The 17,558-nt window shown below is 44.9% G+C and overlaps 1 protein-coding gene across 1 annotated transcript; it reads right to left on the bottom strand.

Annotated features, from left to right (window-relative positions):
- Positions 1-2,086: 2,086 nt before the first annotated feature.
- Positions 2,087-3,957, bottom strand: LOC140356744 (uncharacterized). The gene has a single exon (XM_072441933.1). It carries the CDS (start codon positions 3,893-3,895, stop codon positions 2,123-2,125), a length of 1,773 nt encoding a protein of 590 aa, XP_072298034.1. The 5' UTR covers positions 3,896-3,957; the 3' UTR covers positions 2,087-2,122.
- Between the last annotated feature and the right edge of the window lie 13,601 nt (positions 3,958-17,558).

Raw genomic sequence — 17,558 nt, 5'->3', positions numbered from 1 at the left:
CAAGACGTTCTCAACAGACCCTCACAATGCGCTTTTGTCTGCACAGCTTCCTCCTCCGCCAGCGGATCCAACTCACCACCAGGTGGTGATCAGTTGACAGCTCTGCTCCTCTCTTCACCCGAGTGTCCAAGATACGTGGCCGGAGGTCAGATGACACGACAACGAAGCCGATAATTGATCTCCAGCCTAGGGTGTCCTCATACTTCCCAAATTATTTACCATCCCAGGGGGGAGATAACACATTAAAAAATGGGAGATTGCCCCCCTATGCGGGAGATTTCAAATTTTATCAGAATTAACCGAAAATAACACTAATAAGGCGAGCCACATGACTCATCGGATGCATATTCGTCCCACTTTACGCTTCATAGTATATTTCTATATTAAACAAGCATGTGGTGTAGAACCGGTATTTATTTTCATCAGTCGATTTATCCTTATTGGCGCCGCTATCTTTGTTAACGCTCATGTCGTTCACTATCATGGTGTAGATTTCGGATTAAATTTGACCTGCGTTGAATTCTGGGATGGAAACGCTCAGCATCGTAATCTCAACAAACATGGCGGCGCCCGTGTCCCCCGTATGCTCCCCCCGCTCGCCTTTGCTACCAAAGTAAAGGCTAGTAGAAAAGGTCAATTTTTATTTTTTTAAATAAATATCTCCAAGAGAGTTGGGAAGTATGTGTCCTGGTGCCACGTGCACTGATGGACACCCTTGTGCTTGAACATGGTGTTTGTTATGGACAATATTCTCTGGGACTAGGATTTTAGGTAGTTATTGTTCAGATTTAAATTTAAAAAGGGCAAAATCTGAAGCTTGTTCAGCAAAACATTAATACCTACCGAGTCTCGTTTTCTGAAAAACTTTATCCATTGACTGACAACTATAACTCTAAAAAAAAAAGATCAATAAAAAGTCTATAAACCGGAATGATTTTGTGTAGTTTAATAAACAAAAATATCAAAGCAAGTAATTACACATTAATTACACCAGCTATGTCTGGGATCAACGTGAAAAGTAAGTTTTGATTAATTCTAAAATAATCTGGATGAAACCTCAATTTAATGCCACTCTGCAAGTTTCAGCCACTCTCAGGTCTCATGTGTCCAAGAGAAGGCCCAGATGTGGATCAAGGCCTCCTCAGAGATCTTTGGGTCCTTAGAGCCGTCTGTGGCGCTGGTCTTTGCTCAGAGTTTAGCGTTCGAAGATTTGACATTCTGAGCACAGTGCTGAGACGTGGGAGACAATGGAAGCCCCTCCCACACATCATTAGCAGGTCATGAGGAAGTACATTAAATATGACATAAACACATTTCTAACACAGTTCTTAAGGCAAACTAAACTAAAGCATGATTTATTTACAAGTTTAGATCACACAGTAAACGTTAAGTCAGTTTAAATGTGAAATACAGTCATTAAGGACTTCATCCTGAGAAAGTTTCCATCCAGCAGAACAAGAGGATTTGTTACAGTGGACGATTCCACTTCTCCACAGGGGTCAGGTCCTTGGACCCATTTGGTGTCCTCTGTGTTCTTTATCAGAGGTGTTGACCCAAAGGGGGGGAGGGGGGTGTGGTGAAGACAGTGTTGTTGGTCCATGGGGGATGGGGAACATTCTTCCACCCATCCAACATTTTGCTTTGCTTTCTGCAACAGTGTCTTAATTATGAAAAGGTAATGTCTCTTAAAGGTCTCTATGGACACATATGTCCTACAGAGGCCATTTTGTTCAGAAAGAGCTCTTTGAATAGAAATTTAACGTTAAACATACCGGTCGCATACAATAGTGTCTTGAAGCCATGGGGCGGGAAAAGCCCTGTCCATTCTGACGCTAATCAGGTACTCAGTGATGAGGGAGCTAACATCAGCTAACAAAAGGGTTTTGATAGCCCTTTACAGTTAGGATACAAAGGAGAGTAATCTCAAGTGAAATTGTAAACACCCTTCATAGAGTAGAGTAAATATTTGCATTCTCAGACTACATCCACATATTGAGAATGACTCTTGAAGGAGTTGGGAAAAAAAAAACAGTGTCCAGATGATGAGTTCATTTATGGTAAAACATGAACATTAGCAAGCGTTTGATATGAAAACACATGCATCTGATAAAAGCCTTAGCCGCTAAGGCTTTTCAACAGTGTGGACTCTCATGTGTTTTATTAAGCTGCCTGGGTGGAAAAATGTCTTCTGACAAACATCACAGCTGTAAGGTTTCTCTCCAGTGTGGACTCTCATGTGTGATGTTAAGTTGCCTGACTGGAAAAATGCCTTCTGACAAACATCACAGCTGTAAGGTTTCTCTCCAGTGTGGATTCTCATGTGTGATGTTAAGTTGCTTGAGCTTGAAAATGCCTTCTCACAAACATCACAGCTGTAAGGTTTTTCTCCAGTGTGGATTCTCATGTGTGTTATTAAGCTGCTTGACTGGGAAAATGCCGTCTCACAAACATCACAGCTGTAAGGTTTCTCTCCAGTGTGGATTCTGGTGTGACTTTTGAGAGCGCTTGCTGTAGAAAAACTGTTTCCACACTGGTCACACTCATTTAGTGTTATTCCTGTGTGGGTTGTGTAGTGATTCGAGAGCTCAGGTGATGTTCTAAAAGCCTTTTCACACTGGTCACACTTAAAAGGTTTCTCTCCAGTGTGGACTCTCATGTGTTTTTTTAAGCAGCTTGAGCTTGAAAATGCCTTCTCACAAACATCACAGCTGTAAGGTTTTTCTCCAGTGTGGACTCTCATGTGTGATGTTAAGTGACTTGAGCTTGAAAATGCCTTCTCACAAAAATCACAGCTGTAAGGTTTATCTCCAGTGTGGACTCTCATGTGTTTTATTAAGCTGCTTGAGCTTGAAAATGTCTTCTGACAAACATCACAGCTGTAAGGTTTCTCTCCAGTGTGGACTCTCATGTGTTTTATTAAGCTGCTTGAGCTTGAAAATGTCTTCTGACAAACATCACAGCTGTAAGATTTCTCTCCAGTGTGGATTCTCATGTGTGATGTTAAGCTGCTTGAGCATGAAAATGCCGTCTCACAAACATCACAACTGTAAGGTTTCTCTCCAGTGTGGATTCTCATGTGTGATGTTAAGCTGCTTGAGCATGAAAATGTCTTCTGACAAACATCACAACTGTAAGGTTTCTCTCCAGTGTGGATTCTCATGTGTGATGTTAAGCTGCTTGACTGGGAAAATGCCGTCTCACAAACATCACAACTGTAAGGTTTTTCTCCAGTGTGGACTCTCATGTGTGATGTTAAGTGGCTTGAGCATGAAAATGCCTTCTCACAAACATCACAGCTGTAAGGTTTATCTCCAGTGTGGACTCTCATGTGTTTTATTAAGCTGCACAAGTATGAAAATGCCGTCTCACAAACATCACAGCTGTAAGGTTTTTCTCCAGTGTGGACTCTCATGTGTGATGTTAAGTTGCTTGAGCTTGAAAATGTCTTCTGACAAACATCACAGCTGTAAGGTTTCTCTCCAGTGTGGAATCTCATGTGTTTTTTTAAGTAGCTTGAGCTTGAAAATGTCTTCTGACAAACATCACAGCTGTAAGGTTTCTCTCCAGTGTGGATTCTCATGTGTTTTTTTAAGTAGCTTGAGCTTGAAAATGTCTTCTCACAAACATAACAGCTGTAAGGTTCCTCTCCAGTGTGGACTTTCATGTGTGATATTAAGCTGCTTGACCGGCAAAATGCCGTCTCACAAACATCACAGTTGTAAGATTTCTCTCCAGTGTGGATACTAGTGTGTATTTTGAGAGCTCTTGCTGTAGGAAAACTGTTTCCACACTGGTCACACTCGTATGGTTTTTCTCCTGTGTGAGTTCTGTAGTGTTTCTTGAGCGCAGAAGAACAGCTCCATGTCTTTCCACACTGGTCACAGGTGAACCCCATTCTTCTGATGGACTTTTAGATCTGCCATGAACACAGAAAAAGAAGATGTTAAGTAATAATAGGGTTAAATAAATAACTTATACTTTTGTCAATTCCTTATCACCATTGAGAGTGGTGTTGTCATGGAAAAAAATAAGTCATTTTCACAAGCTTCAGTGAGTTATGAAACGAACAGAACTTTACTGTTTCTATAAGAATGTGGACAGTATAACAGGCTCTGGCTTAGGGTGAGGACCGACAGCATCAAACAAGTCTAGCCAGAGCTCTGTCATTCAAACATGTTTACATTCAACATTTAATGAATGTAACACATTGATTTAATTTAACAATTAAATGTGTTTGTGTGAATGAGGGTAAAGTGGGAGAGTCATGTTTGATCCTTTGTATTTCACATTCTGAGTACTTTTTTTTCCAGAGTTTTTTTTGGACTGTAGGCTTTGACAGGACAGTGCAGTGGGAAATGGGAATGAGACTGGGGAACGACATGCAGCAAACAGGTGAAAGCCGGACTCAAACTCATGAGGCCGCAGCCCGCCCCACACGGCAGGCGTCTCTCAATGCTCGGGGTTTGAGAGACTCGACTAAAACCAAAGCACATCGTTTTCTTCTTCAAGAGACACACACCAAAAACACTGATGAAAAATGTTGGGGAGACAAAACATATTTTAGTTATGGAACAAATTGGTCAGCAGGAGTCGCAATGCTTCTACACAACATTCCTGGGAAGGTAATTGGCTCTAAAATGGCAGTTTGGGTCACTTGACTGGGCAACAGTTCACACCTGAGAGAACTTCATAAGAAGAAAAAAATGTGTGTTTCCGGTAACTCGACCTGGATTTCAAAATAATGAAAACCAGACCTTAAACATTTTATTGCATATTTACTGGCCGTATGTTTCGAGAATGTCAAATTGTGAGAGCAAACTCAAAAGCTGCTGGGAAAAAAACATTTGTGGGCATCGTAAGCTATGAAAATCACCACACATTTGATTAGTTTTGTTTTACCCACGGGCGCATCCATGTATGCGCCCGTGGGATTTAATCATATAACCATTACATGAGCAAACATATTTCACAAACGTGGTGTGAGTACAGCGCCAGATCAACTCGGGGAACTTGCAGCTGTTCAGAGCAGCGACAAAAAAGTGTGGTTTGTTGCCGTGAGCAAACCAGCAAGAACTCGTCACAGAGCGGTGTTGTGTTGCCTGTGATAGCACGTGTGAACACAATGATTGGGAACATTTGTGGAATTATATATATATATATATATATATATATATATATATATATATATATATATATATATATATATATATATATATATATATATATATATATATATATATATATATATATATATATATATATATATATATATATATATATATATATATAAAATAATAATAATAATAGAAATCCTGCGCACTGTCTTACTTGCAAATAAAAATGTATTGGTAGGCGGGGGGTGAGGGGGGCTAATGACGCGTGCTTGCCCTTATGACGCGGTCTTGCCCCACCGCCCGTCAGTTTGGAGATTTGTGGAAAGGAGATAGTCTGTACTAAAGCTAAACACTGCGGGAATCAATCAAAAAAACACTCTGGACAAATATGAAGCACAAATAGCAATGTAAGAAGGTTAAAAGCTCTGAAAAGTCGATTTTGCATGTTATGGGACCTTTAACATCTGTGATTGGCCACTCCTATTTTTTAGGCCACTCCTATTTAAACCTCTGTCCCATCCTCAGTTACCCATTTGCCTGACGAAGGCCCAGTTGCCGAAACGTTGCCTCTTTACCAATACATTTTTATTCGAAGGTAAGACAGTGTGCGGGATTTCTTTCCCTAGTACAGTAACATTTTTTTTTAAATGCACAAATGCAGGTTGTCGCAGTTTTTATTTTATTTTTTAACACTTTAACAGTGCACCTTTTTTGAGCTAGCTTGAATAAGAAACAATAGTGCAGAATTTGAATTAAATAAAAAAGCAGCTCAACTTAAAATCCCCAGAAGCATGTAAACAAATAAACAAAGTGTATTAAAATTGCAACAGTGTCATAAAGTAAGGCCATAATGTGCTTTTCAGAACTGCACTCTTAATACTCTTGGGCTTAAATAATAAAACGTATGTTTTTCTTGATGAAATCCATCTGTTGTCGAGTCGAGAGTAGGCCAGGGGCCAGTGTTTGAAGCGACCTACACTCATCCTCGCAGTAGCCACGGTGTCTATCACGCCGTGTTGGGAAAGCAAGTTCTGTACGCAGAGATGGCCAGAATGTGCGACGCAGCGCACACTCCGCACTCCCGTCTCACACATAGCTTTCTTCATATTAGCAGCGCTTGTCACGCAAAATTACACCGACCCGTTGCTTGTCGATGCCCCAGTTATTGAGCATTTTTTCCTTAATCTGTTAAGATGCTCTCTGCTGTGTGGTGTCCGCGAAATTCCCTGGACATGCGGATGATTGATCCATGATGCAAGTTAACTGCCGTAAAGTGTGGGCAGTAAAATGTCATGATCCATTCATGTGTTATACGGAGGAGAGAGACTAATAATAAGCTTGAAATGTATAACGCTGATCAAACTAGTAAGAGTAAAATGTATATCCGATCACTGATCGGGATGCAACATCCGATCAGAAAATAATAAACAATGCTTTAGGTTACATCTGTCATGGAAGAGCAAATCCATGGATGTACGCGTTGCACTAAACAAAGACTGCAGCACAACAGAGGAAGTGAGGGCTTATTACTGATGTCATCAATGCAGTTAAGTTGATGAATCATTTACAAGATTTATTCATTTACAGGAACACGAAAGACCCCCGAGGAGACTTCTCTGTCTTTGAAGAAGAAGGATCTGTCCAAGTGCATCGAGAGTGGACTGTCCATTCAGTGTGTCACATGCACTTCTACTGAGACGATACATAGCTTCAGATGACGTCACAACATCCGGGTCACTGCCCCCTCACAAAACCTTGATACCGAGTAAGCTAACTGTCATTCTGATCAATCTCAAAAAGTTGCTCAGTTTTGGGATGTTCAAATCACTGATGCTCCAAATGCTCTGCGTAACCACGTGACACGCGGTAGTTATGGTGTTGTTTGCCCCTCGCAAACTGAATGCCCCCGTTACTAGGTCAAGTGACCCGGATGACGACGTCAGCGTGAAGCTATGTATTGTTGCTGGGACAACGGTAAAAACGTGTATATCTTTCATAAAAAGCAATAAACATGTAAAATAATAGTAGAAACACACTCTCAGTAATTCACTTCACATCCAGCCGAACCGATAAAAAGAGTTCACTTCATTAGTGTTGTTGTTTTACGTTTGTAGCGTTAGACGACTAGCGTTAGCCGACTAGCGTTAGCCGACTAGCGTTAGCCGACTAGCTAACGTCACAAACAAGTTAAAACTATGGCCTAAACGCCGGATATAAGTGAAGGAAACACATTCCTTTACAAATATAATGTCATTCTTCACTTACCTTCGGCTATGTTGAGTTGGAGTCGTTGTAGGTCGCGGGTTTAAGCAGCGAGTCCAGCAGCATGGCAGGCACTAGATCATACACGCCTAACTCACGGAAGTACTTCTTCTTCTTCTTCTTCTTCTTCTTCTTCTTCTTCTTCTTCTAGTATTGTTTATCAGCAGTTGGCACGCAACTAAAGGTGCCACCACCATTACCGCCACCGGCCGGTATGGAGTGTGGGTTGGGAAGGCCCCAACAGTCCTTAAATCCTCCCCATTGATCCTGTTGACTTAAGGTACATAAGGAGTACCTTTACTATAACCTCTTGTGAGATGTTCAGCAATCATTCCTTGATACTAAATCTAATCCCATGTTCACATACTCTCTCTCACAATTTGTCTTTGCTGTTGATATTTCGGGCAATGAATAATGACATGCTCCACTGTCTCTTGGACTCTGCAGCGCTCGCACTCCCCTGTTCAATGTTTCCCTATTATTCTGAGGGTGTCATTCAGCCCTGTGTGTCCCAACCTCAGACACGTCAGAACGTCCTCCTCTCTGCGGCTCTTACTGCTCCACTCTCTTGTTCTCCCCTCTGCTCTCGTTTGTATAATATAGAAAAACCGGCCTTTGAGGCAAGATAAGATAAGATATGCCTTTAATGTCCACACATGGGGAAATGTGGGTGTTACAACACAGTAGATACAGGGGGAAAGGACAGATAACTTATAGGAAGTTAAAAAAAACACTCTTAATAGAAGAACTCTTATAAACAAAAACTCTTATTAACAAAACCTTGTAAACAGGTCCTCTCATATCTTAATAGGGAATGGAGGGCAGAAAAATACAAATAAAGATAAAATAATAATAATAATAATAATAATAATAGAAATAAAAGTAGCAGGCATAAGACAAATAATACTAATAATAATGGTAAAGTAAACACTCTTATTTACATCAGTTGTATGCACATGAATGAAATTAATTGCGTGTGAGTATGACAGTAATTGCACATGAATATGACAGTATTGCACATGGTTAAATCAGTATTGCACTTGTTCAGGGCTAGCAGTGTTTGTTATACAGTCTGACAGCAGCAGGAAGGAAAGACCTGTGAAACCTCTCCCTCACACAGCGAGGTTGGATCAGTCTCTCTGAAGCTGCTCTCCAGAGCGGACAGAGTGTCCTGCAGGGGGCGACACTCATGGTCCAGCATAGATGTGAATCTAGTCAGGACCCTTCTGTCCCCCACCTCCTGCACCGAGTCCAGAGCACAGCCCAGGACGGAGCGGGACTTCTTAAAGACTTTGTCCAGTCTCTTCCTCTCCCTCTCTGTGATGCTGCTGCTCCAGCAGGCCACACCTACAGGAGCTGATGCCACCACAGAGTCAGAGAAGGTTTTCAGGAGTGGCCCTGTCACTCCAAAAGACCTGAGTCTCATGAGGTAGAGCCGACTCTGGCTCTTCCTGTACAGTGCGTCTGTGTTATGAGTCCAGTTCAGTTTGTGGTTCAGATGAACACCCAGGTCCTTGTATGAGTCACTCTCTCAATGTCCCGTCCCTGGATGTTCACTGGTGAGGGGGCAGTGGGGTGGCCTCTGTGGAAGTCCACCACCATCTCCTTGGTCTTCCCCGCGTTGATGAGGAGGTGGTTCCGCTGACACCAGTCCACAAAGTCCTGTACCAGTCCAGTCCCCTGCATCATCGTCGTCTGTGATTAGTCCGATGATGGCAGAGTGGTCAGAGAACTTCTGCAGGACACAGCTGTCCGTGTCGTGTCTGAGGTCTGCAGTGTAGAGGGTGAAGAAAAAAGGCAAAATGACAGTGCCTCTGTGAGGTAGTCCAGGATCAAGCTTGTCCCTCAGGAGCAGCGGCTGGATGGCGTTGAAGGAGCTGGAGAGATCAAAGAACAGGATCCTCACAGAGCTGCCAGGTTTCTCCAGGTGAGAGAGAGAGCGGTGCAGCAGGGAGATGACGGCGTCCTCCACTCCGATGCCGGTATGCAAACTGCAGCGGGTCCATGGCTGGGCTCACGGTGGAGCGGAGGTGGTCCAGGACCAGCCGCTCCAGTGTCTTCATCAGGTGGGACGTGAGAGCCACCGGCCTGAAGCTGTTGAGGTGTTTGGCGCGCGGTGTCTTGGGCACAGGTACCAGACAGGAGGTCTTCAGACCTGTGGTACCACCCTGAGCTTCAGGCTCATGTTGAAGACATGCTCCATAACTCCACACAGTTCATCTGCGCAGGACTTAAGGAGCCTGGGGCTGATGCCGTCAGGTCCTGCTGCCCTCCTCACTTTAATCCTCTTCAGCTCTCTCCTCACCTGTGCTGTTGAGAGAGTCAGTGGTTGGCAGGGGGACTGTGTGCTGGGGGGATGGGTGAGTCCAGGCGAAGTGGGGAGCTGATGAGCTGGAGCAGAGGTGTGAAGAGGGACGGGTGCAGGGCATTGTCCAGCTGTGCAGGGGGAGGAGCAAGCAACCCATCTCCTCTGCCATCGTTTCCTAACTTCTTCCATAATTGTGGTTTTGATTTCTGTTTTACAATGCAAAATGGGGATGTCCACCTCTGCTTTTGTAGCTCCTCCTTTTGCATATTTATGTGCCAGCTCGTTCCCTTCCACCCCTATGTGAGCTGGGACCCACAAAAGGGTTACTTGTTTCCCTTGTCTGTTTATTCTTTCTAGCACTTGTCCTATTTCACAGATTACGTCTTGTCTGGTTTCCGAGCTCAAATGTTTAATACTTGTTATTGCTCTACTTGAATCTGATGCAACTAGATTTTTCTCTTGCCCATTTTCCTCCTCCAGTTTAGTGCCAAAAGCACAGCCAACAGTTCTGCTGTTTACACAGCTATGTAATCACTTACTCTTTTTTTTACAACAATGTCTATATCATGGATGACAAAAGCTACTCCAACCTTACCACTAGTTAACTTTGATGCATCAGTGTAAATTACTAGATTTTCTGAATACTCTCTATTTATGTACCCGTTCACATTAACACTACTACATTTCTTTCTTCTCAACAAACTCAGATCTACCCCAGGCTCTTTCAGAAACCATGGAGGGACATTAGAGTTTGGAACTGTCGGGCTCACGTTCAGCTGGTTAATTCCTATTTATTTGAGCTTCACTCTCTCCTATCCACCCAAAGCTGGTGAACTGTGCTTTTTCTTTTTCCTGACATGGTTTTAGTACATTTAGTCCTGGGTGGCTTACACTATGTCCTTGTAAATTAACCCAATATGTTAGAATCATCTGCTCTCTTCTGCTATCTAGAGGCATCTCCCCCTTTTCAACTTGGAGTGCATCTACTGGAGTTGACCTCATCGCCCCACAACACACTCTTAAAGCTTGGTTCTGAACTATATCTATTTTTTTTAGATTACTCCTTGAAGCTGAGCAATATACAATACACCCATAGTCAATCGATGATCTGATCAGAGCCATATATATTACCTTCAGGCATTTCCGGCTAGCTCCCCACTCCCGTCCCCACTCCCGTCCTCTCAAGCACCTCATAATGTTTACCACTTTTTTACACTTCTCTACTGTTTTACTTATATGCACTCCCCATGTCAATATAGTGTCAAACCACAACCCCAAATACTTAAACTCACACTCGTAAAAAACATTGTTTTTGTCTTATTTACAGAAAATCTAAATCCCCACTTAATTGTCCATGTTTCCACTTTATGTTTGGCTTGTTGCAATTTCCCCCCAGTATATTCAATATTTCTACCTCTCTTCCACATTACTCCATCATCTGCAAAAAGAGAGACCCCTATAGGGCCTTCCACATTACAAAATATTTCATTATTCATAATAGAAAACAGCACCGGGCCCACTACACTCCCCTGTGGCGTACCATTTTTGATGTCATACTTTGAGCTAAAATCTTTCCCCACACGCACTGAAATATTCCTACCAAAAAATTCCTAACCCATCCTAACATCTTGCCTCTTATTCCCATCTGATGCAACCTTATAATTAGCCCCTCCCTCCACATCATATCATCAGCTTTTTCAATGTCAAAAAATACTGCAACAACACACTCCTTATTCACTTGGGCTTTTCTAATTTCATGCTCCAAAATAACTGCTGGGTCTATTGTACTCCTGCCTTTCCTAAATCCAGACTGGTGGCTTTTAATCATTTCATTTTTTTCCAAAATATAGCATAGTCTTTCATTGATCATTTTTTCCATTAGTTTCCCTACATGCGATGTCAAGGCTCTAGGTCTATAGCTCACTGCCAAGCTGGGATCCTTACCTGGTTTACAATTTGGTACTATTACTGCCTCCTTCTACTGGTCTGGTAGGAATTCTCCATCCACACTTTATTATACAACTGTAAAATTAAGGCTTTACTTTTTCCACTGAGGTTCTTCAACATACAATAACTTCATCTTTTCATACTTATTTAAAGCGTCATTGAGTTCCTTCATTGTAAATTCAACATTAATTGCACTATCATAGTCACTGATATCATCTAATCTATTGGTGTTATTTCCCACAATCTTTCTTCTTGCTCTCTTTTCCTCTACACTCAGATTTTCCCGACTATTAACTTTTACATATTGCCTAGCTAACAACTCAGCTTTATTTGCATTATCTAGAACTACTTCTTCTCCATTTTTCATCACTGGGTAACTAAAACTTGTATTAATACCAGCCATTCTTTTAATTGTTCCCCAAACCTGACCTACCGATGATTGTCTACCAAGCGTGTCACAGTAACCTCTCCAATACTCTTTCTCCTTTTACCGTTCTTTTTACCATTGCCATTTTCTTTTTATAATCAATATAATTTTGAAAACAATAATTTCTTTTCAATACTTTAAATGCTTTATTCCTCGCTCGAATGGCATTTGTGCATTCTTCAGACCACCAAGGGACAATCTTTCGGTTTTGCTTACCTTTGCTCTTCCTTATTGTCTGCTTTGCTGCTCTCACAATCGCAAGACACAAAGAAGTTTACATCCACATTTACTTTCTCCATTTCCATCCATCCATCCATCTTCTACCGCTTTATCCGGGGCCGGGTCGCGGGGGCAGCAGTCTGAGCAGGGACTCCCAGACTTCCTTCTCCCCAGACACTTCCTCTAACTCCTCCGGGGGGATCCCGAGGCGTTCCCAGGCCAGCCGAGAGACATAGTCTCTCCAGCGTGTCCTGGGTCTTCCCCGGGGCCTCTTCCCGGTGGGACATGCCTGAAACACCTCCCGAGGGAGGCGCCCAGGAGGCATCCGGAACAGATGCCCGAGCCACCTCAGCTGGCTCCTCTCGACGTGGAGGAGCAGCGGCTCTACTCCGAGCTCCCCCCGTGTGGCCGAGCTCCTCACCTTATCTCTAAGGGAGCGTCCAGCCACACGGCGGAGGAAACTCATTTCGACCGCTTGTATCCGCGATCTTGTTCTTTCGGTCACTACCCAAAGCTCATGACCATAGGTGAGGGTAGGAACGTAGACCGACCGGTAAATCGAGAGCTTTGCCTTTCGGCTCAGCTCCCTCTTCACCACAACGGTCCGATGCAGCGACTGCATCACTGCAGCCGCTGCACCGATCCGCCTGTCGATCTCACGCTCCATCCTTCCCTCACTCGTGAACAAGACCCCGAGATACTTGAACTCCTCCATTTGGGGCAAGGACACCCCACCCACCTGAAGAGGGCAAGCCACCTTTTTCCGGTCGAGAACCATGGCCTCGGATTTAGAGGTGCTGATTCTCATCCCAGCCGCTTCACACTCGGCTGCAAACCGTCCCAGTGCATGTTGCAGGTCCGGGTTTGATGGAGCCATCAGGACAACATCGTCTGCAAACAGCAGAGATGAAATCCTGTGGTCCCCAAACCGGACACCCTCCGACCCCTGACTGCGCCTAGAAATTCTGTCCATAAAAATTATGAACAGAACCGGTGACAAAGGGCAGCCCTGGAGGAGTCCAACATGCACTGGGAACAGGTCTGACTTACTGCCGGCAATGCGAACACAGCTCCTGCTCCGGTCATACAGGGACCGGACAGCCCTGAGCAAAGGGCCCCGGACCCCGTACTCCCGGAGCACCCCCCAAAGGACACCCCGAGGGACACGGTCGAAAGCCTTCTCCAGATCCACAAAGCACATGTGGACTGGTTGGGCAAACTCCCATGAACCCTCGAGCACCCGATGGAGGGTATAGAGCTGGTCCAGTGTTCCACGACCGGGACGAAAACCACTCTGCTCCTCCTGAATCCGAGGTTCGACTATCGGTCGGATTCTCCTCTCCAGTACCTTGGAATAGACCTTACCCGGGAGGCTGAGGAGTGTGATCCCTCTGTAGTTGGAACACACCCTCCGGTCCCCCTTCTTGAACAGAGGGACCACCACCCCGGTCTGCCAGTCCAGAGGCACGGTCCCCGAACGCCACGCGATGTTGTAGAGACGTGTCAACCAAGACAGTCCTACAACATCCAGATACTTTAGGTACTCAGGGCGGATTTCATCCACCCCCGGAGCCCTGCCACCGAGGAGTTTGCGAACAACCTCAGTGACTTCAGCTTGGCTGATGGATGAGCCAGCCTCCGAGTCCCCGGTCTCTACTTCCTCTTCGGAAGACGTGACTGAGGGATTAAGGAGATCCTCAAAGTATTCCTTCCACCGTCCGACGACATCCCCAGTCGAGGTCAGCAGGTCTCCACCCGCACCGTAAACGGTGTTGGTGAGACACTGCTTCCCCCTCCTGAGGCGCCGGACGGTTTGCCAGAATTTCTTTGGTGCCGACCGATAGTCCTCCTCCATGGCCTCCCCGAACTCCTCCCAGGCCCGGGTTTTTGCCTCTGCGACAGCACGGGCCGCGGCTCGCTTGGCCTGCCGGTACCCGTCGATGACCTCCGGAGACCTACAAGCTAGAGTGGCCTGATAGGCCTCCTTCTTCAGTCTGACGGCATCCCTTACTTCCGGTGTCCACCACCGGGTTCGGGGGTTGCCGCCACGACAGGCACCGGAGACCTTGCGACCACAGCCCCGAGTAGCCGCATCAACAATGGAGGCGGAGAACATGGTCCACTCGGACTCAATGTCCCCAGCCTCCCCCGGGACATGGGAGAAGCTCTCCCGGAGGTGCGAGTTGAATACCCTACTGACAGAGGGCTCCACTAGACGTTCCCAACAGACCCTCACAATGCGCTTGGGTCTGCCAAGTCTGTCCGGCTTCCTCCTCCGCCAGCGGATCCAACTCACCACCAGGTGGTGATCGGTTGACAACTCTGCCCCTCTCTTCACCCGAGTGTCCAAGACACGCGGCCGGAGGTCTGATGACACGACAACAAAGTCGATCATTGACCTCCGGCCTAGGGTGTCCTGGTGCCATGTGCACTGATGGACACCCTTGTGCTTGAACATGGTGTTCGTTATGGACAATCCGTGGATAGCACAGAAGTCCAATAACTGAACACCGCTCGGGTTCAGATCGGGGAAGCCGTTCTTCCCGATCACCCCTCTCCAGGTGTCACTGTCATTGCCCACGTGGGCGTTGAAGTCCCCCAGTAGAACAACGGAGTCCCCGGTCGGTGCACTGTCCAGTACCCCTCCCAAGGACTCCAAGAAGGCCGGGTACTCTGCACTGCTGTTCGGCCCGTAGGCCGCCACAACAGTGAGAGACCTGTCCCCCACCCGAAGGCGGAGGGACGCGACCCTCTCGTTCACCGGGGTAAACTCCAACACGTGGCGGCTGAGCTGAGGGGCTATCAGCAAGCCCACACCAGCCCGCCGCCTCTCCCCGCGGGCAACACCAGAGAAGTGGAGCGTCCAGCCCCTCTCGAGGAGATGGGTTCCAGAGCCCAAACTGTGCTTTCTCCATTTCATTTTCACAAATGACCCTGAATTTATTCCAGTCTATTCCTTTAAAACACCACCTACTTATTCCTTCCGTGCACTCTCATAATTAAAACTTATCTGTTTTTATTGGGTAGTGATCACTCCTTATCAACGACCCAGGTGCTCATCCCAGCAATATGATGGGCTGATTTTGTTCCATTCCTTGCATTAAATCTAGTTCCACTCCCGTCATTCAAACATACAAGACCCTTCATATCCATTAAATCCTCTATCACCAACCCATTCTCATCATTATGCCCACAACGTACTATGAGCATTAAAATGACCACAACATGTAGATTTGCCCTCAAGATGAACCATAAAATCCTGCAGACCCTCCAGTGTTAAACGCTTAAGATGAGATAAGATATTCCTTTTTTGTCCACACATGGGGAAATTTTTTTGTTGCAACGCAGGTAGATTCAGAGGAAAAGGATAGATAACTTATAGGAAGTTTAAAAAGCACTCTTAATAGAAGAACTCTCCCCCACACTTCTATCACAATGAATTCTAATTCTTTCCCTTTACTTAAAACTCTATACTGATCCCATTCCTGATAAATATTGCACATCCTCCACCATTTCCTCCTTGCCTATCCCTTCGAACACACTCGTACCCTCTAATAACAAAATCTAATGTTGGCTTTAGCCAGGTTTCTTGAACACAAATGACATCCGGTTTCACCTTACTATCTTGTACATATCCTTTAAATTCCTGTCCATTTGCAATGAGACTCCTGGCATTCCACTGCAGTATAATCAGGTATTCTCACTTGTTTCTCCTCCTGCCTTACTGTTCCCCTCTAACCTTTTGTTCATTAGCTCCCAAGAGATACCTTTAGCACCCAGGAGTTTCTCCGCCCCCTCTACTATCATCTTAGCTTTGTCTGGACAAGACAAAAATACTACCAAGTCATCAACAGCAAGTACTATACTTGTTCCTCCTCTTTTTGGAACAACACTGGTGTCAGCAGTGTTTCCTCGTTTCTGTATTTGGACCTTCGTTGCAGCTTCTGCATACGAGATGTTATTTAACATTTTTACCTTTTCAATTTGTACAGCTTTCTTTCTTACCTCACATCCACCAAACGTCGCAGTGTGCTGTCCCCCACAATTACAGCACTTAATCTGAGCATTTTCCTCACATTCTTCAATCTTATGTTCACCTCCACATTTTAAACATTTCTGCTTCCCTCTTTACACCGCTGCTATGTGGCCATAAAGCTGACACTTGTAGCACCGGAGTGGAGGAGGGACATATTCTCTTACCAGGAAACTCAAACAGCCGACCTTCACTCTCTCAGGAAGCACATCTTTAAATTCCAATAAAACCGACATGCTCTGAATTCTTTGGCCATCACTCCATCTCATCAATCTCTTAACAGAATCCACCCCTGCACCCAAACTGTTTTTAAACTTATCCAGATCTTCATCCAGGGGGATTCCTGTGACTACTCCACGTGCTCCTTTCCTTTCTCCAACAACCTTAAACTCACTTACAGCCATCTTTCCAATGCTACTAATCTGCATTGCTGAGTTTTTCTGCGCCTCCGAATCACACAAAATCAGTAGATTACCATCTCTCGACACTGGCAAATGCTACATCCCCCAATATCTTCTTTATCTCCCTTGACAGCGCCAAGATTCCAATTTTTCCTAACTCACTCTCAGTTTTAAATTGAAGGATTACTTTAGGATTATTCTGCTCTCTCACGACTCTTTTCCGACCCTCCGATCTCCCTTCATCTGGACTGGGCAGAAGAATGAAGCGATACATGAGCATAAGTAACAAACATAGTAGCATAATCAATATACTTCATTCCCCCTGTTGATATCTGAAGGAGATCACAATCAGAACCCATATATAATCAAATAATTCACATAGAATCACTGGTGAGAAAACCGTGCATCAATATAAACATGTCTACTACAGAACTGCAAAACTTTCCCATTGTTCGGCTCACCAGACAACTCTGAAAAATAAAGCACAGCGCAGCACACTAGACAAAGGGAAAGGTTAGAGTAGATAACATTCCTCTTCCTCCGGGAGGACAGCATCTTCCTTTGGCACCAACATATCAACATATACTGACCTCCTCCTGCCTGAGCCACAAAGCCGCCGATCGTTCGTTCCACCAGGCGGGTAAGACACCGTGAAGGTCTTGATACAGGGTATGCAGCCATAGCCACACAAGACCAGGATGGCCAGGAAAACGGCGAGGGAGAGTATCACAGACGACATTAACCCTTTCCATTGTCATGGAATCAGACATACACCGATGCTATTCCGTAACACATCGAGAACACAATTCAACTTAGAAAATGAAACGACACAGAAATATGAGACATT

The sequence above is a fragment of the Eucyclogobius newberryi genome, unplaced genomic scaffold (assembly GCF_026437365.1).
Source record: "Eucyclogobius newberryi isolate DKJ021-1_F unplaced genomic scaffold, fEucNew1.0.hap1 SCAF_12, whole genome shotgun sequence".
Classification (NCBI taxonomy): domain Eukaryota; kingdom Metazoa; phylum Chordata; class Actinopteri; order Gobiiformes; family Gobiidae; genus Eucyclogobius; species Eucyclogobius newberryi.
This window is presented reverse-complemented; position numbering and strand designations above follow the sequence as displayed.

Bases quoted from the DNA above. Each gene is read 5' to 3' on its own strand.
- LOC140356744 (XM_072441933.1), bottom strand. From the start codon at position 3,895: ATGGGGTTCACCTGTGACCAGTGTGGAAAGACATGGAGCTGTTCTTCT.